Source organism: Mustela putorius, unplaced genomic scaffold (assembly GCF_011764305.1).
Source record: "Mustela putorius furo isolate JIRA1106 unplaced genomic scaffold, ASM1176430v1.1 tig00003898_pilon_pilon_pilon, whole genome shotgun sequence".
NCBI lineage: Eukaryota > Metazoa > Chordata > Mammalia > Carnivora > Mustelidae > Mustela > Mustela putorius.
This window is the reverse complement of record NW_025422047.1, coordinates 21,087,744-21,114,174: the sequence shown is the minus strand read 5'-3', so window position 1 is coordinate 21,114,174 and position 26,431 is coordinate 21,087,744. Positions and strand designations below refer to the sequence as shown.

The 26,431-nt window shown below is 51.7% G+C and overlaps 2 protein-coding genes and 1 non-coding gene across 6 annotated transcripts; all 3 read left to right on the top strand.

Annotated features, from left to right (window-relative positions):
• The first annotated feature begins 1,217 nt into the window (after positions 1-1,217).
• Positions 1,218-12,306, top strand: EFS (embryonal Fyn-associated substrate). Of its 4 annotated transcripts, none has more exons than XM_045067662.1 (6): positions 1,218-1,983; positions 5,456-5,704; positions 5,974-6,114; positions 6,220-6,942; positions 7,267-7,356; positions 8,470-12,306. In XM_045067662.1, the coding sequence occupies exons 1-6, from the start codon at positions 1,966-1,968 to the stop codon at positions 9,124-9,126; spliced, it is 1,878 nt and encodes a 625-aa protein (XP_044923597.1). In that variant the 5' UTR covers positions 1,218-1,965; the 3' UTR covers positions 9,127-12,306. The 4 variants fall into 4 exon arrangements, with proteins under 4 accessions (XP_044923597.1, XP_004755367.1, XP_044923596.1 ...); XM_004755310.3 differs by having other exon boundaries at positions 1,268-1,983; positions 8,502-9,141; XM_045067661.1 differs by lacking the exon at positions 1,218-1,983 and adding an exon at positions 4,051-4,179.
• A 453-nt stretch (positions 12,307-12,759) lies between these two features.
• Positions 12,760-18,967, top strand: SLC22A17 (solute carrier family 22 member 17). Its single transcript, XM_013057641.2, has 8 exons — positions 12,760-12,896; positions 13,084-13,593; positions 13,687-13,790; positions 15,934-16,088; positions 16,687-16,852; positions 17,048-17,193; positions 18,104-18,215; positions 18,333-18,967. The coding sequence occupies exons 2-8, from the start codon at positions 13,186-13,188 to the stop codon at positions 18,619-18,621; spliced, it is 1,380 nt and encodes a 459-aa protein (XP_012913095.1). The 5' UTR covers positions 12,760-12,896; positions 13,084-13,185; the 3' UTR covers positions 18,622-18,967.
• Positions 18,968-19,341: 374 nt separating this feature from the next.
• LOC123388371 lies at positions 19,342-19,448 on the top strand. The gene has a single exon (XR_006602927.1). It is a non-coding gene; the product is annotated as a U6 spliceosomal RNA (small nuclear RNA).
• Positions 19,449-26,431: the final 6,983 nt, after the last annotated feature.

Sequence of the window (26,431 nt, the reverse complement as noted above, 5' to 3'; positions counted from 1 at the left end):
GGCTCCATTCCAGCCTAAGAGGCCTTGAGGTGTGCCCCCAAAAGGGAGATGCAAGAGATGGGGGTAGCTGGAGGGAAACAGCACACCAAAGAGATGTGGGAACCCCCGTACTCTGTCCTTTCAGCTGATCCTAGCTCCTCTGAAAGAGGTCTGCCCTGTTGTGCCCACAGTCCCCACTCCTGCTCCGGAGGCTGCAGAGTGAAAGGGGGTGGGGGCAGGCCCAGACTGGCAGAAAAGTGTAAGAGGCGGCACCACCCGCCCGCCTGCAGCTCTGGGACCAGGCTCATGTTCTCTGCCAGGGCCCGAATCCATGTCCAGCTGCAGACCTCCCCCCCCGCCGCCCAATCCCCTCCAGGAGCGGCTGGCCAACCCTGTCACCGCTGCTGAGGCAACGCCAAGGCAGAAGAGACGCTCGGCTGAGGACCCCAGAAAGGAGGAAGGAGCGCGCTCCCTCCCACGGGAAAGACAGATGTGGGGCTCATGAAAGGGACGCAGAGAGAGGCGCGGGGCTCGCGGGGCAGAGCGGGGGCGCGGCTGGGTGAGGGAGGCTCCCAGGAAGGAGCTCACCAGACCACCGGAGGTCGGCCGCGACGTCGGGAGCAGGAGGCGCCGGGGAGCGGGCCCGGGAGGGGGCGCGCGGTTTGGCCCGAGGGTCCCGAGCTGAAACTCAACACCCGCCTTCGGAGGGATCGTCCTCCTTTCTCCTCCGCCCCTTCCCTTCCCCTCCCTTTTCCCCCTCCCTCCTTTCTTTTAATCCCCAGGACTGAGCCCCGCGCCGCGGCGTAGAGGGCCCGAGGGGTGGAGGAAGGAGCTACCCAGAGAGGGAGCTGGGAGCCCGGGAAGGGGAGGGAAGGGGAGCCGCGCGCGCGGGGACTGAGCCCGAAGGCCACGCGCGACCCCCGGAGCCTTCGCAGCCCCTTCAGTGCCCCCCCTTCCGGGCCCCCCTCCAGGCGAGTCTGGACCCTTGGCCCCTGCTCCTCCTTCGCCTTCTCTTTGCTGCTTCCTTTGCTTTGTGGCCTTTCTCTCCGTCCCCAGAGCCACCTGGGAGCTGCCTCGAGCTCCAGAGCGCGCCGAGGGGCCCTGCGGCGGGTGCGCGTGAGCGGGCCGAGGGGTGGGGGCGCGCGGGTGGGCCCCGCGGCGGCGTGGGGAAGGCCGTCCCCCTCCTTCGGGCCGAGCCCGCGTGCGGGGAGCGAGGTTCCGTCGCGGCGCCCCCTGAGTCCCGGGCGTGCAGAGGGCGAGTGTGCGTGAGTGTGAACCCGCCTCGCCGCCGGGCGTGCGAGTGTCTGGGCCGACCCGCAGCTCCACCGGCGACGCAGCCCCACAGCCACGCTCTCAGGCCTCCCGCGCCAACCTGGCCTCCCTCTGCCAACTTGGGCGAGTCTGAAAAGGGGCGAACGTCTCCGTGCTCGCTCGCCCCACCCCCTTGCAGCCGCGCCTCCCCGACCACAGCCCTGGGGGCACCGCTCTCCGCCGCGGCCCCCAGCTGGGGACGGTTGGCCCCTGAACTCGCCCGTCCAGCCCAACCGCCCCGGCGGCTTCTCCCAGCCCTCGGGGCCGTCCCGAGCGGCCCGGCGAGGCGTCGAGCACTGCCCCAGCTCCCGCCTCCTCGCCTGCCCGGCCCTGGGAGGGAGCTTTTGTCCCATGCGAACCCCGGGTCCCTCAGCGGCCTAGGGCGGGCGGCTCCGGCGGCCTGGCCAACCCCGTGGCCCCCGGGACGGCACGGAGCGCGCGCCCTTGGATGAGGTCCCGCAGCGACGCCCCGGCCCGCCCCGCTCCTCCTCCTGCCCGGCCAAGCTGCCTCCCATTTGGGGAGTTTTGTGGGCTTTCTTTCTCCTCCTCCAACCTCCGCGGAGGCCACGACTCAGGCGCCGCAGCCGGGGGCCGCCTCCATGATGCGGGGCGGCCGCTGGTGAAATCAGCGAAACCGAGCTTGGCCTGAAGCAGGCCGCGCGGGAGGCCAAGGCCATGGCCATAGCCACGTCGGTGAGTCCACCAGGGAGAGGAGGCTGCGGGCCATAGGCCTCCACGGCCTGCCCTGCACTCCTGTCACTTTTATTTCTGCCTTCTCTTTGTCTTTCTCCCTGGGCCCTTTCTCCTCCGAGAGGCTGTGTCCTCACCCCCCGCCCTTGCTTTTGTTTCCCTTTCTCCCTCTCACTCCCCTTCCCTAACTCCTTCTGGGTCTAGGTTCCCCTTTCTCTCCTCCCCCTCCCCATTCTCCTCTTTTTCTTTCTAGAGGCTGCCCCTGGATGGAGGGGAGGGGGCAAGCCTAGCCCGAGTCCTATCTGCTGTTTTAGGGGCGGGAACAGATGGCCACCGGTGGTTGGCAGGGGCTTGTGATTGGGAGGCAAGTAAAAAGGTTGGGAGGGGGTGAAGGAATGGAGGTGGCTACAGGAAAATAGGAGAGGCCAAAGAGGCCCTTCTGTAGAGGAAGAATGGAGGGAAGGGGAGAAATAAAGCTAAAGAGGGAGATCAGGCACGGAGAGAGAGAAAATAGAGGGAGGAGGAGAGGTGATGTCAGCCAGCCTCTGGCCACTTTCCGGGGACTGGGGACAAAGGGAGGAGACAGCTGGCATGATGGGAGGGTGGGAGGAGGCCTCCCAGAAAGCTTGTGGCCCACTGCCACCCCCCAGTTAAGGCAGCCACTCCCTCACAAGTCAGCTGGGCCCCTGAGGAGGGGGTAGAGCAGAGTGGCCACACCCGTCATCAATCAGTCTATCAACAGCTCTGGCCTGAGTTCCTGAAATGGTGAGGCCCAGAAGTTTGGCCTGTTGGGACAGAATTCAAACCTTAACACTAGGAGGAGCTCTCCACAGCCCACCTCTGCTTTCTGCCCTGCACACCTTACAGTTTGAGTCCAAGAAACTCTGTCCCCTTTCCACCCTTCCCTAGATGCTGTGATTTCCGGGGAAAGCGAGGCTGCCTCTTGCTTTCTGGTGCCTTCCGAATGGGTACTCTGGGCAGGAGGACTGTGAGGCTGGAAAGACGAGAAGCATGGCTCCTGACATCCTCCCATACTCCCAGGGCGAGTTCAGTTTTCACTCCTTCTCAGACCAAACTCATTTTAGCTCCTCAGTCTGTATGATGGTGAGAAGACCTGAACTCAGAGCCTGGAGAGGGGGAGGTCCTGAAAAGGGAGGGGTACTCTGACATAAAGATGGTGGCTCAAGGCTAGCTTAGGTCAGCTGGTCAGCTTTGTAGTCCCAGGAGGCAAATTTTTCTTTGTACCTAGAGGTGGGGGGTGGCATTCACATTCATCAAACTCACAGGATCCTAATAGTAGCTAATATTTGTTGAGCATATATAGGCCCCGTGTGGGTCCTAAGCTTTGTCCTGGTGGTTTGCTGCATTATCTCCTCCAGTCCTCACCATAACCCTGCGCTGTTATTATCCAGAAATGGATATTTGGATATGGCCACGGAATTCTACAAAGGAGGAAACCGAAGGCTTGGGAAGGTCAAACAACCTGCCCAAAGTCATGCAGTTAGAAAGGGACAGAGCCAGGACTGAAGCCCCGGTCTGTCTGCCTCAGAACTGTGCTCTTCACCGCCCCCCGCCCCCCCCCCCGCCTAACCCAAAACACTAATTTCTAATTAACAATTAGAAAGAAAAGTGCTGAGGTAACCAGAAATTTGTGCCATCTGGTTAGCATGTTTTCTTTCTGTGGGAGAATATCCTTTAGAAGCCAAAATATAGTCAGAAAATGGCTTGATGAGTGTGGAACCAGGCAAGAGGAAAAGTCCTTTGTTGTTAAAATCACCCAGCCGAGAGGGCTGGACCCCCCCTCCACACAAGGGAAATGCCCATGAAAGGAACATGCACTCTTGCTGCCTGAGCCAGGCCTCCTTCTCTCCAGGGTCTGGGACCAAATGCACCCCTGCCAGAGACCTTTAGCTTGAGATGTTCTACTGAATTAGCGCACATGGATTACCTGCTCGGTGATGCCTAACTCCTGCTGTCCACCACCATCGCCTGGGAGCCCGCCAGCAGGCACAGTCACCTGGCAAGCACAACCCAACCAGAACATGTTCCAGTACAGTGAGTGGTGGAAGCCTGATTCTATCAAAGGCAACATGGGACCGGAGCCCCATGAGAGCTGAATAGCAAAGGGAAATCGGGTAGAACGAAGACTTCATATGTGCTTGAGTCATGTTGGAGTCATGGATTCTACCTAACCAAGAGGTTAAGTCACTAATAGAAAAAGAAGAAAGTAGAACCTCATGTTTGTGATGGTGGAGAAGCAGTAAGCGGGTGACTAAGAGCACTGGCTCTGGAGTCAAACAGCCTGGGGTTCAAGTCACTTCTGCCAGCAGCACCAGCTCTCTGTTGGGGGCAGAGTCCTACCCTCTATGTCCCAGCCACCTTTCCAAATGGGATAATGATGGCTCCATCCTCATAAGGGTGTTTTAGGATTAAATGAGATAAGATGATTAGTGTAAAGACTTGCAAAGTGTCTGGATACATAATTTTCACTTGATTATCTGTGACTTTTCCACTTGAGCAAGTGGATCTCAAAGCAACAAAGCTTAGCTGTCCCTACCAGACAGTACTGGAAACAGGCTGACAAATGTTTGCTCTTGGTTGATCTGCCAGTCCCACCCTCCCTGCTCGGCCACCCCAAACACACACACAGTAGAGTGTATACTCTTTTCTCCTCTCCATGGTAACCTCAGCTTCCTCTGATAGAACCTTCTTTGCAGAGACTGAGAACAAAACAGTTGCTTCAGTTTCTGTTTTCTTCCTTTTTATGCCTAGGCACTGTCTGTGCTGGGTTTTTCCCAGTCTCTCGCGGATTGCTGGGTCTCTGCTGCCATTCAGTCTAAACTTCTGCTTGTGGGGGATGCTGACTGGGAAACAGGGAAGGTGAAGGAGAGTCTCGGGCAAACCTTAGCGGGTCTTTCTCATGTACACGAAGCTTTGGAGGGAATTCATGCAACACATGTTCCTTCAGACCTGATTCCAGGTGAAGCCCGTTGGCAGGGGCCAGGAATAGAGCAGTCCCTGTTCTGTTCTCCCAGAGCTTACAGGGTAAGGGAAGAGATAGACAATAAGAAATGAAGTAGGCAAATAATGTAAAGTCTGATGAAGGAAACAATGGTGAAGACCGACACAGAGTTGGGTAGGAAGAAGAATGAAGGAAAGCCCTCTTTGAGGAGGAGACACTTCAGCAGAACTGAAGGATGAAAAAGGGCCAGTCAGGCGATGAGTCAAGGCAAGAGTAAAGGAAACCACAAGTGCCAAGGCCCTGAAGTGGGAAAGAATCTCTCTAGTTCAGGGAATAGATAGGAAGAGGAAGAGAACAGGGGATGAAGCTGGAGACAAGGCAGGACCCAGTCAGTAAGGGCTGAGTCAGTTCAGATCTGTAGCCTGAGGGATGTGGGGAGCTCTGTGATATTTCTGAGCAAGGGACCTGCTATGTGTGTGAGACCCCTCTCCCCACTCCCGCCTCCCCCACCAGGCCCAGCTGGCCCGGGCACTGTACGACAACACCGCTGAGTCCCCCCAGGAGCTATCCTTCCGCCGAGGGGATGTCCTCCGGGTCCTGCAAAGGGAGGGCGCTGGTGGCCTGGATGGCTGGTGCCTCTGCTCGCTGCATGGCCAGCAGGGCATTGTGCCCGCCAACAGAGTGAAGCTCCTTCCTGCCGGCCCAGCACCCCAGCCTGGCTCACCATCTCCAGCCCCAGAGCACAGCAATGAGGACCAGGAGGTGAGAGCTGGAGCCCTCCCCACCCCAAGCCAGAAGAGACCCGTTCCCCTCTGCTGGTGCCTGCAGCAGGGTGGGGGCAAGGCGAGCCCTGAGACTGCAGCTCTTCATGGACCCAGAGCTGGGTGAAACCTCTCTGCCAACCCTCCCTGGGCTCTGTCTCCCCATGGGCACGGGATGGGGGCCAGAAAGGGTATAAGTTCCTTTATGGCATACATTCTCTGCTTCTCTGGTCCCCACTCCTGACCCTTCCATCTGTTTTGATCCCCCAGGTATATGTGGTACCACCCCCAGCTCGGCCCTGTCCTACCGTAGGACCTCAGGCCGGACCCTGCCTGCCCTCCCCCGATCCCATCTACAAGGTCCCCAGAGGGAGTGGGACCCAGACAGCCGCCCCTGGAGACGCCCTGGAGGTGAGAGCTAGACACCCATGTATATGCTGGGCAGGGAGCAGAGGACTCTGGGAGGGTGTCCCCTGCTGAATCTGACAATAACTGGTGGCTGGGCTCCCTCTCCAGGTCTATGACGTGCCCCCCACGGCCCTCCGAGTTCCCTCCAATGGTCCCTACGACTCCCCTGCCTCCTTCAGCCGCCCTCTGGCCCAGGGTGCCCTGCAGCCCCCTGGAGAGGATGAAGCTCCCTACGATGTGCCTTTGGCCCCAAAGCTGCCATCAGAGCTGGAAGCAGATCTGGAGTGGGAAGGGGGCCGGGAACCCGAGCCCCCCCTCTACGCTGCCCCCTCCAACCTGAAACGGGCCTCAGCTTTGCTCAATCTGTACGAAGCGCCGGAGGAACTGCTAGCAGATGGGGAAGGTGGCGGCACTGATGAGGGCATCTACGATGTGCCCCTGCTGGGACCAGAGGCGCCTCCTTCTCCAGAGCCCCCAGGAGCCTCGGCCTCCAATGACCTGGACGCTTTGGCCCTGCTTCTAGCCAGAAGCCCCCCACTCCCACACAGGCCCCGCTTGCCCTCAGCTGAGAGCCTGTCTCGCCGCCCTTTGCCTGCCCTGCCTGTCCCTGAGGCCCCCAGCCCTTCCCCCGCTCCCTCTCCTGCTCCAGGCCGGAAAGGCAGCATCCAGGACCGACCTCTACCCCCACCCCCACCCCGCCTGCCGGGCTATGGGGGCCCCAAGGTTGAGGAGGATCCAGAGGGCAGGGAGGTAGAGGACGATCCAGCAGGACCCCACAATGAGTATGAGGGCATCCCAATGGCTGAAGAGTACGACTATGTCCACCTGAAGGTAAGTTCCCCTCCCACCAGGAATGCCCCCAAGGTAACCAGAGGGACTCTCCCTTTCTTTCCTCCTCCCTTCCTCCACTGGCCCTGCACCCTAGGGCCTGGACCCCAATACTTGGCCCCACCACTTGTACTGGTGCTGTACTCCATCTAAACCCAGCCTGGGGTCCCCAAGCTATCTGACCTGCCACCAGAACTCTCCCAGACCTGGAATCAAGAACCTACAACCTCTGATGGCAGGAGAGACCTGGGGAAGAAAGAGGGACAGGGAAGGGGGTACCTGCCCTGCTCCCCCACCCCTGCACTGAGACCCTGGCCCCTCCTACAGGGCATGGATAAAGCTCAGGGATGTAGGCCCCTGGATAAAGCCTGCCCAGGGGATCCTGAACTGCTGGAGAGGGGGCTTCCGGAGCAGCAGGTAATCCTGTGGGAACAGGAAGGAGGAACAGGAACTTGGGGGAAGCAGCAAGGGAGGGAGGTTAGGATGGGGGTAAGAACTCGGGGAGCCGGAGCTGGGATAGAGAGGAGCAAGAATTCAGCAGGAAGGAGCTGGAACCTGGAAAAGGATATCAGGAATTCAGAAAGAGGGGAAAGAATGTGTTGGAGAAGAATCAGAAAACCAAACAGCCAGGGAAGCAGAATTTGGGGCTGGGCCAGGTGACTTCTGAGGCTCCTTCCAACTGTGAATTCCTGGGTTCCTAAGAGACCTGGCTTCTAATCCCAGCTCCACCAGTAAGAAGCCAGGGGCCCTGAAGTCACCAGTTAATCTCTCTGGGCCTCAGGAAATTGAGGTGGTCTCCTTGACTGTCTAGAATGGTCCTAAGCATTGTAGCTACCGTTTCTCAGGTAGATCCCAAGTGTGGGCCCCATGCTAATAAGCACATTGCATGGGTCAGCACTGATCACAGCCCCAGTTAGTACTTGAGTGGTGCTCACCGTGTGCAACGTTCTAAGTTCTCGCTGCATGCTGCGGCAGTAACTATGCTGCAGCCTTGGGAAGCAGACACTGGAATGGCACCATCCAATATGGTATGGTGGCCCCTGACCACGTGCAGCTACCGCGTCCTTGAAATGCGGCTAGGCTGAATTGAAAGGCACTGTACGTATAAACCAAACGCACACCAGATTTTGCAGGCTTAGAGTGAAAAGAAACGTCAGTTATTTTTATATTGATTACATGTTGAGATTACAACAATTTTTATATCTGGAGTTAGGGGGAAAATCTGATTTCTTTTTACTTTTCTTAACATGGCTACTAGAAATACCTTTATTACACATGTGGTTCGCATTATGTTGATGCTGGACAATGTGGTCCCAGAGGCCCCGTTTTAGAGCTAAGGAAACAAGTTCAGAGACTAGTTTGAATCCAGACTGCTCTGTCATCTGCTCCCAGCACTTTCCTAGCCCTGGCTATGAGAATTTAAAGGTTGTGGTAGGCAGAGCAAAGAGCTCGGGCAGAAAGGAAAGAATGAGGAGCTGAGCAAGGGAAAGAGGGAGGAAGGGGCTGCAAAAGGAGCATTCATTGCAGCAGGCGTGCCCATCAACCACTGCTCTTGCCATCAGGAGGCCCCATGCCCGGAGGAGCCACTGGATCTGCCCACTGGAGACCTGCAGCTCCTGCACTTCTATGCAGGCCAGTGCCAGAGCCACTACTCAGCCCTGCAGGCTGCCGTGGCGGCCCTCACATCCAGCACCCAGGCCAACCAGCCCCCACGCCTCTTCGTGCCCCACGGCAAACGGGTGGTGGTGGCTGCTCACCGTCTGGTGTTTGTTGGGGACACTCTGGGCCGGCTGGCAGCCTCCGCTCCTCTGCGAGCCCAGGTTGGGGCTGCAGGGACAGCACTGGGCCAGGCACTGCGGGCCACCGTCCTGGCTGTCAAAGGGGCTGCCCTGGGCTACCCGTCCCACCCTGCGGCCCAAGAGATGGCGCAGTGTGTGGCGGCACTGGCAGGGCAGGCCTTGCAGTTCACCACTCTGCTCTCCAGCCTGGCCCCCTGAGCCCCCCTCGGCCCTGTTCTGCCTCTCTTCTGCCTGCCAGAGCCCCCTGCTGGGAGTTGGGCTGCCTCCGGAGGGCTCTGTTTTAAGGACCAGGAGAGGTGTGGGCATCTTTCCCTTTCTGGTCATCTCAGTCTCTCACAGAGATGTCCCTACCCCTCCCACAGCTTTTTGTATGAGCCATTTTGTATAAATTATTTATATTTAATAGTATTCCCTGTTTTGTCAGGGGCAGGGAGGAACTGGACTCTTCTGTCTTAGCCTGTGGTGGGGAGATTCTTGATCACCGCACCTCTGGAAACATGGCCCGCAGAGAATCAGCTGGCTGAAACCTGGGGCCGCCCGGAGCCCCTTTCTTGTCGTGGTTCTTGACTCTAGAACATAAGCGCCTCACTGCTGGCTGAGAGTGAGGGCAGGACATGGATCACCGAGAATGTGGAGGTCTGGGAGAGGCCTGAGGGCTCCTCCCCACAGGAAGCTGGAAAGAGCTGGGCCTGAGTGAGCCCTGCTATCTGGTTCTCTGACTCTGCTTCTTGGGTGCTTGGGGGAGGGGCCAAGCCTGGTGCCCCTTGCCTAAACTGGTGGGCACACACACCTTAGGTTTGGGGGGAGATTTTGATATTGAAAATAACAACTCATTCGGTGGGTTTCAGCTCCCACGATGTGCCAAGCACAGTTCTGAAGGCGCATTGTGGAATGGGATGAATAAAACTGAGTCAGTTAAAATAAATTAAAAAAAAAAACCTGCCACAGATTTGACAGTTGCTGGTAATGGAAATAAACAGGGTGATGTGAGGGACTAATTGGATGAGGGAGAGACCATTGAAGGAGACTTTGGACAGGACGTTGGGGAGGTAATATCTGAGCTGAGGCCCCAGGGATGAGAGCACCAAGAAGAGTCTGATCCTAGCATTCCCAGAAGGCAGACACTGATAACTGACTGGGGTCCTTTCCTGCAAGACTTCATTGCCACATGATGTCAATAGAGAGGTGCTGAGAGGTCGGGTTCACAAGAGCCCTGAAACATGCCGAGCTGAAGAGATCACTCCCAGTGAAGGCCTGTCCTCGTATGGTGCCACAGCACGGCTCTGGCCAACTGGACAGTGCTGGTGGCTGGCCTGGGTGCCCACTCCCTTAGGTTAAGGCAAGAAGGTTTGGCTCCTTCAGCCCCCCTTCCTAGGCCTCCTGCTGACCGTCCTCTAGACAAACTTTTTATTAGAGGAGCCAAGGGTCCTCTTGTGAATGCAATGTGCTGTTAGTCCATAGTCCCAAAGCATTGGTGACAATGACAAGCCATGGCTTAGATGGGAGATCACTGCAGCCACTTACCACAGGGAAAAAGTCCAAGCCACAGATCCATGGCTTCCATTGTATTTTCCCCAGATGACATCTTGGCACCGTGACTGGATTAGAGGCACCCCAAACTTCAGTCACAGTCTGAGTCTTTTGCCTCCCCCAATGCCTTGTCTTCTCCATTTTTGGCTCCTTCTTTCTCATTTCACTCTCAAAAGAAAACTCCCAGATTCTAGGGTCACCCAAATTCACCCTTGTGTGCTGACGATATAATGGCTATTCTCCATCATCTCCCAGAAAGAATGTTGAGAGAACAAGCCAGAAAGAGTCCGAGATTTCAGTGCAAGTCCCAGGTCTGCCATGCACCTGCGTGCGTGCAGGTAGCTCCTCTCAGTCCTTCTGAGTCCTGGTGTTACCTTTAGTAGGAGAATGATCATAATGATCTCACAGGGTTGTGAGGCTGTAACAAAATAATGCATGTGAATGACCCAGTGCCACATAAAGGTGAGGGGTTATATATAATTCCAGGACAGACACAGCACAATTGAATCTCCAAGGAATGTTGGCTGTGAACACACCAAAGTAAACCCTAAAGAGATACTGAAATGAGTTAGGGTAGAAGAGCAGTGGGAAGCTGCTTAATGGATTAGAAGAGTTCCCATATCTGGGAAATTTCTGAACAGAGGGGACAAATTGGAAGTGTGTGGTTCAGTGGAGAGAAGAGGCAATGGATTTCCTGGCTGAGACTATCTGCACACTCCTTTCTAGCCCTTACCCTTAGACTAGAGAATATAGTATCTATTAGGTATTAAATCTCTTAGGTATTAAGTCTCTGATGTGGTTATACATATACCTGGGGATCTGGTTAAGAGGGAGATTATGATTCAAGGGCTTGAATCATGATTCAAGGACTTAAATCACACTTTGAGTAGCAAGTCCAGGGGTTAGCCAAGGCTTCGCTGAGGCAGATAATGCTTGAGCTGATAACTGAGGGATGAGAACTTGACTAGGGGAGAAGAAGACCTCAGGCATAAAGACCAACTAGTGCAAGGGCCCTGTGGCATTGGGGAAACTGAAAGAAGGCCAGTATGATGAGTGCAGTCTGGGGAGAGAAGCGAGGTGAAGCACCAGGGAGCATGGGATCAAGCCTGCAGAAGCATGTATGAGGCTTCTGGAATTTACCTTGTTGGTGAGGAGGAGCCATTGAAGGCTATTAAGCAGGAAAGGGGCACAAACAGATCTGCATTTTTTTTTTTTTAAATCACTCCACTTGCACTAGCAATAAGGTTAGGGGAAAGGAAGCAGAAACAATGTGGGTGCAGAATACGTTAGAAGGCCAAGCAGTCTGGGCAAAAGATAGCTTGACTAACGGTGGTAGAGATGTAGAGAAGCCGAGTGAAAACTACATAGGAAGTAAAAGGACAGCATTTTGTAAAGGATTTGGCACGGAGGTAAAGAGGAGGCATTGTGAGGACTGTTGCCTGAGCACCTGGCCATGGTTGAGTGACAAGGGTATCATTCACTGGGGGAAAGAAGCAGTAGAGGACAACCACATTACAGGGGGAAGAACATGGGTTTGGTCTTGAATGTATTGAGTTTGAGGTCCCTGGGAGTCACCCAAGGTTAAGAGGATGAATAAGAGGTGGCTTCATAGGTCTGGGGATCAGAAGAGAGATGGGAGCTGGAGATATAGATCTGGATATCAGGTTTGTGTTGTTTATATCGGGGGCGAATGAGGCCATGGACATGGGTGAGATTTCAGGGTGGGAATGGTGAAATGAGAGGACCACCCAGGACCAAGTTTCAGGCTCACAGACACAATGATGGTGAAGAGGAGGAGGAATCTGCATGGGGAAGAGGAGAAAGAGAAAGAAAATGAGAAATGTGTGAGACTTAGCCACTAAGAACGTGTTTAGAGGAGTGCTTACAGTGCTAAATGATGTTAAAAAAAAAAAATGACAAGAGAGGGTGGTCTTGTGGACGACCGCAGCTGGAGCTCCTTACAGGGTCCAACCCAGTCTTCCATGTGCATCCCCTGAACTGTAGTTGCCAGTAAACACACTGTCTCCCAAGTAAGCTACTCCAAGGTGGTCTTGTCCATTTTGTCATCCCCCAAAGCCTAGCACAAGGCCAGGCACATAATAGACGCTCAATAAATTTTACGAATGAGTGGATGGATGGCAAGATGGCTGGATGAATGAATGATGAGGAAGAACTGGAAGCAAAGAAGGACTCTGGCAACTGCCTGGGTACCGGCTATCCTTCAGCTTTCTTCCCTTTCTACTGCAATGGCCTGCAGACCCAGGGAACAGAGACAGAGCCCCTGGGCCCTGGCCCCCCTTCCTCCCTCTGACGAAGAGTCTGGACCGAAGGTTCTGCTGACGTGGGAAGGGGAGGAGAGTCTGGAGGAAGGGGAGGGGAAAGCAGCGCAGAGATCGCAGAGACGAAGGAGGCGCCCGCGGCTGCAGAGCTGCAGAGCGGGGTCTCACTGTGTCCAGGCATCGGGCTCCCCACTGGGCCAAAGGACAGCGCATCCTTTTGGTGCGGGCCGGCAGGGCCCCTGCGGTCGGCAAACTGGCTCCCCGGGTGGCCACCGGGACCCCCGAGCCCAATGGCGGGGGCGGCAGCAAAATCGACAGCACAGTAGAGATCACCCCCAGCCCCAACGGAGTAAGTGCCCATGCCCTGAGGGTTACACCATCATCCTCCCCCTACCCCTCCCCCCCCAGCGCCTGGCATCTTTCTCCTCTTCCTCCTGCGCACCGCCCCCCACCACCGCCTTCCTCTCACCCGCCCTCTTCCCTTGCTCTGCGGCTTTCTCTGCTTCTCCGCTTCACCCTTCTCCCCCCACCCACAGCAGGTCGGGACCCTCGGAGATGCGGTGCCCACGGAGCAGCTGCAGGGTGAGCGGGAGCGCGAGCGCGAGCGGGAGGGGGAGGGCGACGCGGGCGGCGACGGAATGGGCAGCAGCCTGTCGCTGGCCGTGCCCCCCGGCCCCCTCAGCTTTGAAGCGCTGCTCGCCCAGGTGGGGGCGCTGGGCGGCGGCCAGCAGCTGCAGCTTGGCCTCTGCTGCCTGCCCGTGCTCTTCGTGGCGCTGGGCATGGCCTCGGACCCCATCTTTACCCTGGCACCCCCACTGCATTGCCACTATGGGGGCTTTGCCCCCAACGCGTCTGGCTGGGAGCAGCCCCCCAACACTAGCGGCGTCAGCGTCGCCAGCGCAGCCCTAGCAGCCAGCGCCGCTAGCCGCGTCGCCACCAGTACGGACCCCTCGTGCAGCGGCTTTGCCCCGCCGGACTTCAACCATTGTCTCAAGGACTGGGACTATAATGGGTTGCCGGTGCTCACCACCAACGCCATCGGCCAGGTGAGGCGGCTTCCTGGGCTGTGGGTCTGGGGGCGGGCCCAGAGCGAGGAGCACGGGGCCTCACGCCGGGCTATATCCCTCTCACATTCCCAGTGGGATCTAGTGTGTGACCTGGGCTGGCAGGTGATCCTGGAGCAGATCCTCTTCATCTTGGGCTTTGCCTCTGGCTACCTGTTCCTGGGCTACCCGGCGGACAGGTGAGGGCTGCCATGGACAGGTGAGGGCTGCCGTGGGGACAGGGCAAGTACAGAGGAAGGGATGCTAGGGTGGCTAGCCCAGACAGGTGGCTTTTGCGCGAGGCGGAAGAAGATTCACTGAACTCTGCAGTCTTCTGGACTTCTTCTGTTCAATGACATGCAGCCCCAGCTGTATCTCAACTTCACTCCCCATCAAGAAATACTTCTTCCATATCTCTTCTGCACAAGGGAATGATATACCACCCATTCCCCATCCCCATATCCATGGATCAATGGCTCATCTCCAAAGACAATAGCCCCATCACCACTGACTAAAAACCATGCCTCCACAGATAAAAGTCCTTGCTCTTCCTCTATTGTCCCTGTCACCTCCCTATCTTCTTAGATTAATAGACTCATCTCCAATAATAGCCCAATCTACATGGTGGGCTTCATCTCAATGGCCTTATTCCTACAGATCATTATGTTAATTCCTAAATATCAACAGCCACATTCCCACTGACCTGTATTGTTCAACTCTACAAACAAATGACTCCACCCTTATGGGTCAGTAGTCAAACCCCCAAAGATCAATACCACAATAGCAGCAGCACCCCCCACCCCGCCCCAAGATTAACAGTCCCATCCTCATGAGTCTTCAGTGCTCTTAGATCCTCTCAGATCAAAAGCCCAGTTCACTTCAATCAATGGCCTCATCTCAAAGGTCCACAGCTTACCCCCACCGACCAATAGCTCTTCCCAGAAATCAAAACTCCTAATTCTTCTGATTCTTGACATTATCCTCTGACCAGGTGCTCCATCTCCACTGACCATCCTCATAGATTGTTAGACTCATCTCCACCCATCTACAGTCTTACCCAAATGGATTCATAGCTCAACTCCAATGGATCAAAGGCAACCCAACATTCAATAATCCCTAAATTCAATACCTATCTTCACTGCCAAAAAGCCACACACCGTTGGGCAAATGTTCCTAAACCCACAGGCCAACAACCCATTCTCACACATTAGTGGTCTCATTCCCACAGACCAGTAGCATCATTCCTATGGAATAATACCCTCATCCCCCTCCAAAGACCAATAATTCAGTCACCTAAATTCAGTAGTCTTAACCTCATTAAATAATAAGTTCATCTCCATGGGAAAATGGTCCCATTGTACTGGATCAGTAGCTTCCCTCTCAGGGATCAGTCACGCTTCCCCATGATCAGTGACCCCTATCTTCAACCCCACAGATCAGTGGTCTTATCCCCAAAGATCAATATCCCAACCTCCAAGGATCAGTAGCCTTGTCCTCACTGATTCATAGTCAGTGATCATCGTTACTAACCAATAGCCTCAGCTTCCCTAGTCTTTGACCCCCTGATTACTGATTATCCCCATGAATCATACCCCCATAGATTCATTCCCCACTGACAACAGCCCCATCCACCCAAGGACTAATGTCCCCATCTCATGAATCAATGGCATCATCCCCAAAGCCCATTTGTCCAGTCTTCAAAGATAAATGATCATCCCCATTGATCAACAGTTTTACCCCATGGGTTAATAAATAATTATATTCCCATGGATCAGTGGATCTTCTGGCAAATGACCCCCCTCAGTGACCATCTTTATGGATTAATTGACCCATGAACCAACCCATGACGGAAAAATGGCCTCATCCCTCAAAATCAATTATTCAGTTGCCTAAGATTAATAGCTACATCTTCACTAATACTATCCCCATGTATAAGTTGCCAATGACCTCACCTTGACAGGTCTAGAGTTCCAAACCCACATATCCTTGCCCAGTCTAAGACAAGCTCTGTCATTGGCAGATAGCTCCATCCCCAAGGATCAATTGTTCCATGTTCCCTAATCTCCTTTGATGGTCAGTCTCACTTCCATGCTCTCATCTCTGACCAACAGCCCCATCCATAAGACTTAGTCGCTTGCAAATCCATAGCTACAACCCAGTGCCTAGTAGCTAGACATCACTTACCCATGGTCTCCATTCCTTCCCAAGTTCTCTAGCAGCAGTCCAACTTTTTACCCTGGGCCTCATCCTCATATCTCCAGGCTTTGAAGTGGCAGCTGGGCCCCACCTGGCATCTCCTCTTCCAGGGAGTCTGGGTGACCAGAAGTCCTCCCCACTTTCCAGGTTTGGACGTCGAGGGATTGTGCTGCTGACCTTGGGGCTGGTGGGCCCCTGTGGAGTGGGAGGGGCTGCTGCAGGCTCCTCCACAGGTGTCATGGCCCTCCGATTCCTCCTGGGCTTTCTGCTTGCCGGAGTTGACCTTGGTGTCTACCTGATGCGTGAGTGGCAGCTTCCCAGATGTCCTTCCCTTGAGGCTCATGCCTGACTGTCTACATCCCCAGGCTGTTTCCTCTGCCCCCTAGGGTCCCCTCAGTCTCTTCTCAGCCCCAAACTTCAGCTGTCCAGGATCTCAGCTGTCTTTCTGCCCTAGCCTTTGAAGGAGCCAGGGACTTTGCTTCTCTCCAGACCCCTCTCCCTTAGCCATCCCCCAATCTTTAAGGCTTACATTGCCCTTGACTTACTGCTGTCAGAGAATGGAGCCTTATTTAAAGATGAAATCCTGACTAGCTGCATGCCTTTGAACAAGGGTTGATATGAAGGTCAAATAAGAGGTCTGATGTGAAAGGGCCTGTAGTCTAGGAATGCTGAACACTCACCAGGGACTCTGACCCTTGAGCCCTCCCAGGTTTGAGCAGGAGGGGAGAGAGGACTTAACAGTCTCTCCACTCTTTGCCACTCAGAGGTTAGTCTGTGGGAGGTGATGGCTGAGCCTCATCTTGGGGTCTGACCTTGCTCTCTGTCCTCCCTCCCTCTCTCCTCCTCTCTCCCATTCCTCCTTCCTCCCTGGCATCTCCTCCCTCCCTGCTGTATCTCTAGGCCTGGAGCTGTGCGACCCAACCCAGAGGCTTCGGGTGGCCCTGGCAGGGGAGTTGGTGGGGGTGGGGGGGCACTTCCTGTTCCTGGGCCTGGCCCTTGTCTCTAAGGACTGGCGATTTCTGCAACGAATGATCACCGCTCCTTGCATCCTCTTCCTGTTTTATGGGTTAGTATCATCCTCCACCTATTGTCTGGCCATTCCCACTTCTAACTCCAGCCTGGCTCTAGCCCGGAAACCCTTCCCTTTCTCCACTACCCCTTGTCCAGACATGCCCCAGCCCCGGCCCCTCAGAGATGGGAGTTTCCCACCCCTGGATCAGGAGATGGGAGACCTCAGAGTGCACCCCCACCCCATCCCTAGCTGGCCTGGTCTGTTTCTGGAGTCTGCAAGGTGGCTAATAGTGAAGCGACAGATTGAGGAGGCCCAATCCGTGCTGAGGATCCTGGCTGAGCGGAACCGGCCCCATGGGCAGATGCTGGGAGAAGAGGCCCAGGAGGCCCTGCAGGGTAAGAAATGTGTCCCTACAGGTGACACCTAGTCCTGCGTGCATGATAGTGCCCTCTCCATCGTTATAGCTGTGCCACCTCCCAGGGTCCCCACCACCCTTGTGGGAGGACTCTGGATTCTCAGCTGTTCCTTCTAACAGACAGCTCCTCTCTCTTTCTCAAAGACCTGGAGAACACTTGCCCTCTCCCTGCAACATCTTCCTTTTCCTTCGCTTCCCTCCTCAACTACCGCAACATCTGGAAAAATCTGCTTATCCTGGGCTTCACCAAGTGAGCCTGGGTGTCTGAGCCAAGGGTCAGGCCAGTACCTGGAATGGGGGCTGGCTGGGTGGGGAAGGCCTGCAGAGGGCAGCAGGGGCAGTAGAAGACTGGATGGGGATTCAGACACTGCTCTTTGCTTTACCCCCTTTTCACAGCTTTATTGCCCACGCCATTCGCCACTGCTACCAGCCGGTGGGAGGAGGAGGGAGCCCATCTGACTTCTACCTGTGCTCCCTGCTAGCCAGTGGCACAGCAGCCCTGGCCTGCGTCTTCCTGGGAGTCACCGTGGATCGATTCGGCCGCCGGGGCATCCTGCTACTCTCAATGACCCTCACTGGCATTGCGTCCCTGGTCCTGCTGGGCCTGTGGGATTGTGAGCATCCTCCCTTTCCCACAGTGTGGGCTGAGCAAAGGAACCCCAGGAGAGGTGGCTCAGACAGGCTCAGCCACTGCTTCTGGCACATGCCCCCCAAGAACCTTCCATGGTCCTCCCCGTGGCCACACAACCCTATCCTCCCAATCAATTAGTGGGTACCCAGAGCCCACCCGGCTAGAGCCATGGGAACAGAGAGCCAAGGGGATGATGTCAGGGCCTAAGCTGAGCATGATCTCCTCACCTCCATTCACAGTCTCCCTCTTGGTCCTCCAGATCTAAACGAGGCTGCCATCACCACCTTCTCTGTCCTTGGTCTCTTCTCTTCCCAAGCTGCTGCCATCCTCAGTACTCTCCTCGCTGCTGAAGTCATCCCTACCACTGTCCGGTGAGAGTTATGCTACTTTGGTGAAGGAAAGGCTCAGGGGAGGGAGGGAAGACTGCTGAAGAAGAGTTGGGCTGAGGCCCACAGCTATAGGCTGAGTGCCTCCTCTGTCTCTCCCAGGGGCCGAGGCCTGGGCCTGATCATGGCACTGGGGGCTCTGGGAGGGCTGAGTGGCCCAGCTCAGCGCCTCCACATGGGCCATGGAGCCTTCCTGCAGCACGTGGTGCTGGCAGCCTGTGCCCTCCTCTGCATCCTCAGCATCATGCTTCTGCCAGAGACCAAGCGCAAGCTCCTGCCCGAGGTGCTCCGGGATGGGGAGCTGTGCCGCCGGCCTTCCCTGCTGCGGCAGCCACCCCCTAACCGCTGTGACCATGTCCCACTGCTTGCCACCCCCAACCCTGCCCTCTGAGTGGCCTCTGAGCACCCTGGCAGGAGGCTGGCTCATACCGAAAGGTGGCATAAGGCCCTGGCAAGCAGATTGGGAGGACCAAGTGAGGAAGGCAGGGCTGCCCAGAAGGCTCAGAGGCACCTCATGCCAGTCATCAAGGAGGGCTCAGAGGGTTGTCCCCACCCCCAGCTCCTCCCTGCTGCTTTGTGTTCACTTCCTTGGCAAGAGTCAGGGGACAGGGAGTGAGCTCCACAGTGTAACCGCTAGGTCTGGGCTCCATCCTGTGCCCAAAGACATCCTCCCAGACCTCATTCTTTCTTGCTCTATCATTCTGTTTCAATAAAGACATTTTGAAGAAATGAGCATACCATAGCCTGGACTTCCCTCCCTTCTGTTGTCCTGTCTCTTGGGGGAAAGTTTCTTTGAATGGAACCAAAATCAGTAACAATCTCCCTCCCCACCTCCCATTGCCTTGCCCCTCTGTTAACTTACACACAGCCACAACCCTATATGGATGGCTTGCTAAGCTGCTAAGACTGGGCTAGGCACTTTACGAATTTCACTTAACCATTTAGTCCTTCCAACACCGCAAAGTAGGTGTTTGGATCAACTGAAAGTTTTCTTGTTGTTGCAAGCAATAAATACTGACCATACTGAACTTAAACAAAGAGGGGAATTTATCAGAGGGTTATGGTGGGGAGCTCACAGGAGAAGCAGAACTACTCATGAAAGTCAGGAACCATGCTCACTTGGGCATCACATATACTAAAATTGGAATGCTACCAAAAAGATTAGCATGGCCCCTGTACAAGGATGACATGTAAACTCATGAAGTATTCCATATTTTAGGAAAAAAGAAAAGTTCAGGAACAGGAGAAGGCCCCTGGTCTAGGCAGTAGGAACCAGGGCCTCACCTTGATGAATGACCTCTAGTGGGATTCCATCTTTGGTTCATCCCACTGAAGATTCATTTCTAGAGAGCAAATGACTGGTTAGCTTGAGTAACTTGCCTGCATCCCCACCCCTATTACTGACAACTGGGAAGATGGAAAGCCACAACTGGGTGCTGTTAGCAGAAGTAGGACTATATGTTGCACAGGTAAAAACAATGGATGCCCAGTAGAGTATTCTTCTTTTACAGATAAGAAAACTGATGCTCAGAGAGACTCAGTAACTTGGTCAAGTTTACAAAGCTATTGAGTTACAGAGCTGGGACATAATTAGATCATGGAGCTGTTGCTCTTCATTGATATACACTGTGGCCACGTTCCCAACTCCTTGTAATCTTTAGGCACTGCCCTTGGAAGTGAGGAGTGAGTCTTCAGGGCACCCTAGGAGTTGGCCATAGGAAATTAATTCTATATCAGAGCCAAGGCCTGCCTTTCAGACTAGCCCTGGCCTGGCTTTACCACTTTGGGCAAATCTCTTAACCTCCAGCTTCCTTCAAGGGCTGCTATGAGATTAAATAAGATCATGTATTACAAATGCCTCTTAAATTATACCCCCCTAAGTGGTAAGATCCTCAGGAAGCAGAAAGTCTTCAGACAAGGGCTTGGGAGAAAAGTACAATGCTTTCAACCCAAAAGCTATAAGGGAGAGCAAAGGCCTGAAGCTAGGAAAGGGTGAGGTGGTCCTGGAGAAGGAGTCTTAGGGAAACTAGAGTCTTAAGGCCAGCCTCTTCCAGAGAAGAGAGGTCCATTCTCCACAGGTTCCTGTAGCAACAGTATCCTCTCTCCTTCCCCTCTGCTGATCTAAGTCTGAGGCCCAAAGCTCTCTGTACTAAGCCACACTGCTGGACTCTTGATACTAACCATGGTACTGGAGAACTCATGAGAACCTTTCTCATTTAATCTTCAAAACCCTCTGAAGTGGATATTGTTATTTTTGTCCTACTTAACTACTGAGGACATGGAAATGAGAAGGGTCTGCCATTAAATGGCCAATCCAGGACTCAAACTCAGGCCTTCGGCTGTGCTTTCAACTCTACCAATTCCATCAGTTATGTACTCTATATCGCACATTCTGTACAACAATGTCTGTGAACAGTGTAACTGAGTCCAATGTTCACTGTTTAGCTTGGGATAAACAATGATAAAACGAGAGATTATACTCACTACTGTCTCCAGAGATTTGGTAAAAACCAACATGATGGTAGATAAGCTCTTGTACTTTTTGGAAGAGCCCCTGTAAAGCCAAGGAATCATTTACATGCTAATGACACCGTCTAATACATACTGTGAAGAACGGTATCAAAGAGGCACTCCAGTAAACCCATTCTTTGCGGTATCAAAGAGGCACTCCAGTAAACCCATTCTTTGCACCCACCCTGGAAGAAGATCTAGGGGAAAAAAGTAAAAACTCTCAGAAAGTTAGAGCAGCTCCTGTAGGAGAGTAGGTGAAACAGAACAAGATTCTCTGATTTCAACAAAGAGGTGAAGGCAAAGAAAATGAAAGCATTCAAGATGCATGAGTGAAGCACAGGGCAAGACACAGTCCCTTATCCTTAAGCAATTCATAGTCTAGGTCAAAAGGGTCAGTGTGTATAGCTAAAACAACTGGCATCTTGTTCTAAAATTCACCAACCACATAATCTCACTGGACCCTCATCAGTAACCCCATGAGAAACAGTATTCATGTTTTAGGTTTTTACAAATGAGGAGACTGAGGTTTGGAAAGGTAATTTATTCAAGGTTATGTGACTGTTAAGTAATTAGAGTAGCCAGATCCAGAGAAGTGAGAGCCTGCCATCTTCTTACTGCATACCAGATAGAAAATAGTTCTAAACACCACGAAAGTTATTACTTATCCTGTTATCTGTTTAGAAGACACCCCAGGAACTAGAGATAGCTTTTCAGGCAAATAAGGAAATGACTTCTTTCGTGAACATGAAACAGATTTTAGAAAGGTTTAGTTGGATTCACAACTATGAGCCATAATGGATTATTGAGGGGGAAATTAAAAGAATGTGCAAGGCACATTACTAACCTTAAGTTACATGAAAATTACATGAAGGCCACTCTGATTCCTCTCATTCGGTCAACCTTGCCTGGCCACCACGGAAGTACTTTCTGCTGACGATCCACTACTGTCTCCTGCTGCCTCAGCTCTGGGGGAAGGGCATGGTGCCTTGCCTGTAAGAGTTCCGAACACTGTGAGACTAATACTTACAATCCTGTATAGAAAATGCAGAGAAATGTAAAAAGTGGTGCAGCAGCTCTGCAGAAGGAAGGATCTACTCTTCTGGAGACAGCAAGGAAAGCTTCTCAGATATTTGGACTGGAACAGTGCAAAGCCCAGAGGTATGACAGAACATGACTGGTGTGCACAGAGAACCAGTGTTTAAACATCCATTGAGGGCACCTAGGTGGCTCAGTGGGTTAAAGCCTCTGCCTTCAGCTCAGGTCATGATCCCAGGTCATGATCCCAGGGTCCTGGGATGGAGCCCCACATCAGGCTCTCTGCTCCACAGGGAGTTTGCTTCCCTCTCTCTCTGCCTGCCTCTCTGCCTACTTGTGATTTCTCTGTCAAATAAACAAATAAAATCTTTATATAAATAAGTAAATATCCATGGAATAAAGGGAAACTGAAAAACCCACAGCTAATCCTATTTATCATGACCAACTGAGAGCTTTCCCCCAAAGATTAGAAATAAGACAAAATTCTCTCACCATTTCTCTCCATTTCAACACTGTACTGAAGATTCTAGTCAGGAAAATGAGGCAAGAAAATGGGGAAAAAAATATGGGGCGCCTGGGTGGCTCAGTTGACTAAGTGTCTGCCTTCGGCTAAGGTCATGATCTCAGGTCCTGAAATGGAGTCACATATCAGGCTACCTGCTCAGCGGTGAGACTGCTTCTCCCTCTCCTTCTGTTGCTCCCCCTTCTTGTGCTCTCTCACTCATGCTCTCTCTCAAATAAGTACATAAAATATTAAAAACGAAACAAAAAAAACCTTTTAGGAGAAAACAGAGGCATAAGTCTTCACGACTTTCATGCTTCAAAGGATACTATCAAGTAAGTGAAAAATCAACCTACAAAATGGGAGAAAATATTTACAAATTCATATATAGAAGAATATTCAGCATAAAGAACTCTTACAATTCATCAATAAAAAGACAAATAAACCAATTAAAAAGTGGGCAAAGAATCCAGATAGACATTTCTTCAAAGAAGATATACAAATGGCCAGTAAGCATGTGAAAAGATGCTCAACATCATTAGTCATTAAGGAAATGCAAATAAAAAAACATAAGATACCATATCCCCTAGGATAGCTGTAATCAAAAAGATGGACAGTAATGAGTTCGATGAGGATGTGGAGAAACTGGAACCCTCATACACCACTGGTAGAAATGTCAAATGATGCAGTTGCTTTCGAAAATAGCCCAGCAGTTCCTCAAAAGGTTAAATGTGGCTTATTACCTAGCAATTCCACTCCTAGGTATACACCTAAGAAAAATGAAAAGGTATGTTCACAGAAAATTGTGAATTGTAGCAGCACTGTCCCTAACAGTAAAAAAAGGAAAAATACAAATATCCATCAACTCATGGAGAACAAAAAGTGGTCAATCAAAACAAGGAGCTATTACCCATCTATGAAAAGGAATGAAATACTGATACATGCTACAACATGGAATCTTGAAAACATGATGCTAAGGAAACCAGACACAAAAGGACACATATCGTATGACCCTATTTATATGAAATATCCAGAACAGGCAAAGTCAGAGAAACAGAAATTAAGAGTTGCTAGGGGGAGAAAAAATTAGGAGTGCTTGCTAATGGGTATAGGGTTCATTTGGGGGTTATGAAAATGCTCTAAAATTAGGTAATGGTGATATATGGACATATATATGCATATATATGTTAATCACTACCATGTAAGTATATATGTTACGCTGAATACTACTGAATTGTACACTTAAAAGGTAAATTTTTATGGTATGTGAATTATATCTAACAACAAAATCCATACAGATTTCAGTGGTGGGCAAGTCAGAGTTATGGTATACTGACACTTTCCATCAGCAAATAAAGTTAAAGTTCTTACTAAATGATTCTTCTTTAACAAATGTTAGCACCCAAAACAGTGCCTAGCACTTGGTAAATAGTAAATATCTGTTGAATCAATGATTATAAGCACAAATAAAGGGAAAGCATGAGAAATTAGCATTAGCAAAGTTGAAAGATGTTTTAAAATTAAATCACGATTGAAGAAAGGCTACTCATTTGAACCATACAGAAGAGCAAGCATTTTTTTGGGAAAAAAAATGATTTAAAATAAACAGCATTTTTCTGTATTGCTGATGTCCAGTCGGACAAATCCTATCTGGGTTGTCTTCGTTCATTTTTTATGACTCATAGTCCCTCTAAAGATCTTCGACTTAACTCCAGAAATCATGTAGACAGGCACCCCGTCTCTTAAACACTTCCCTCCCCCATAATCCCAGTGAAACTAAGTTCATTCCAATCCCTTGGTTAAGAGGTGGCTCATCAGAGTGACCAAAGAATAAGCAATCCTTCCCAAGGAAAGCAACTTTCCTTCCATGCCACTTCCTCTAAAATCATTGATAGAGGGAAAATCAGACCAGGTAAGGAAAGAAATCTGATTCTTGAAGATAGCAACCAGCAGGTCCAGGATACAGGGAACTCCCAAGGGGAATTAACACCTGAGCACCTACTAAATTATACAAAGGCACAATCCATGCCCTCAAGGAGCCTGCAATCCAGTGGTGAAACAGATAGTTGTTTTAATTATAAAGCCATGGAGTGCTAACAGAGATAGGAACAATTTGCCCTGAGAGAGTAATTCATTCATGACTAGGGAATGAAGGCTTACGTCTTTGGGGCTTGGCTTTACACCTTATGATTTTAACAGGGTAAATGGAATCCGCACACCATGATCAATACATTAAGTAAAATTCAACTGGAACGCACAGGGCATCAGCTGTAGAGCAAGATGTGGCAGGGAAACGATCAGGATCAAATTGGGCAAGGGCTTAGTTCCACACCTAAGTACATTTGTAATTGCTGGTGGCAGAACAGGGCTTTTCTGGCAAAGCCAGAACCAGGAACCCACTTAAAGATATGGAGTTGCTGAAGCAGTTAAAACAGAATGGGAAGAATGGGGAGGATGCTGAGGAATAACTGGACATACAAAATGAAAAAAAAAGAAGGGTCAAAAAAATGATATTCACCCTGTCCAAGATTCAACAATTTATAGGACTTTTTAAAAAAAGATAGCCATGTAGTGCCCCCTGGTGGACAAAAAAGACCTTCCCACCTGTAAGGCACTAAGATTCCACACACTAATATGCACTAATATGCTCCCCGTTGTTCTAGCCAAGTTGATACTGAAACTATGCAGACTCCTACTAATTAGCCTCTGCAGAAATCTCCACATCCAGATTACAAGGCACTATTTTAGTTGAATCTAGTTTGAGAAAAGAAAGACCCCCGAATGCTTAACAAATGATGCCACAGGAGGTAGTATAACACATGAGCAAATGCTGAAGCAGTCAACACGGATTTGAGAATTCAGAATACAAAGCCATTTGAGAAATGGGGTAAGTCTTCATGGATATACAGAACACTCATTTCTTTAACCCAGGATTACTGAAGAGAGCACCTGGATCAGAGACAACTGCAAAATATCCTGTGAACAGAAGGGAGTGATGTAGCAGAATGCAAAAAGGTTTCGGTATTTAGGAATCTTGTCTGCAATGAAGACTCCAGCAGGGCCTGGGGGACTATGTAGCACCCAAGAATTTTAAGACCAGTCTTATGTAAGAATATAAACTGGAGAAATCTGGTTATTAATTGACCAAGTACTAAACCTAAGGATACTGAATCAGTGAAAACCTATTAAGTCCTGATTAACAGTATGATTCAAAATGTTAGCTGAGCAGATTAAGTGGTCACCACATGGCTACACAAGTTAGCTTAAGCCCTGCTATTGACAGTGCTGACTTTTCCCCTCATTTTTGAGCTTGCCTTGAGGTAGACAAGAAAAGCTACCCAGACCCCAAGCTAAGACTCCAGTGCTGTTGGTGTGGGTAATTCCTTTGCACGTAAGTTTAATCAGGAGTGCACACTGATACGCTACTAGATCACTCTCATCTGGCCATTCTTTCGCATCCCAGACTCATTCGGTGCACCTCTCAAATGCCAATCAGTCCCAACTAAACACACAATGTTCCTCTTGTAATTGTAACTCCTACTCCTTAACTGGTTAAGTGAGAACTTCCCCTCCACAACACCAGCACTTCCACAAAGGAGAATTAACAGCCATCTGGGATCTAAGAGAAAATAGGAAAACAGATAAATAATCCTTACACCCAAAAGGCCAAACAAATTTTTATTTTCAAAAACAACTTTATTCATGACACATATTAAAAAAAAACCTCCCACCCCCTGGAAATGAGCTAAAAAAATAAACAAAATCCACCTCCCACCTCCCTGTTCCCACTTCCTCCCATTCCCTCCAAATAAAAGGGAAAAAAAGGCAAAGGAAAACAAAACAAAACAAAACAAAAAACTGAAAAACAAAAAAACGCCCCAAAACCCCCCAAAACAAGGTAGTGCATTTCCCCAAGGGGTAGGGGAATTTACACTGGAGCCGCTGGGAGCGGAACGGAGATCTTCCGGCTACAGAAACCTGCAAAGAAAGACACTCAAAACAGAAAAAGAAACACAAAAGGAAACAAAAGAGATCACCAGGCAATCTGGAGGGGCAGGGAGCCGGAAAAGAGGGGTGGGGTGGGTGGCAGACCTGGCAGGACAAGAGCAGGTGGAGGGGACTGTGAAAGTTAGGGAGAAGATGGAGGGAAGGT

Coding starts and splice junctions, on each gene's coding strand:
- EFS (XM_045067661.1), top strand. CDS start 4,147: ATGTTGGAGTCATGGATTCTACCTAACCAAGAG. Junction 6,943..7,266: donor ACGACTATGTCCACCTGAAG/GTAAGTTCCCCT, acceptor CCCCTCCTACAG/GGCATGGATAAAGCTCAGGG. Junction 7,357..8,469: donor GGGGGCTTCCGGAGCAGCAG/GTAATCCTGTGG, acceptor TCATTGCAGCAG/GCGTGCCCATCAACCACTGC.
- SLC22A17 (XM_013057641.2), top strand. CDS start 13,186: ATGGGCAGCAGCCTGTCGCTGGCCGTGCCCCCCGGCCCCCTCAGCTTT. Junction 13,594..13,686: donor CCACCAACGCCATCGGCCAG/GTGAGGCGGCTT, acceptor TCACATTCCCAG/TGGGATCTAGTGTGTGACCT. Junction 16,853..17,047: donor ATCCTCTTCCTGTTTTATGG/GTTAGTATCATC, acceptor CCCCATCCCTAG/CTGGCCTGGTCTGTTTCTGG.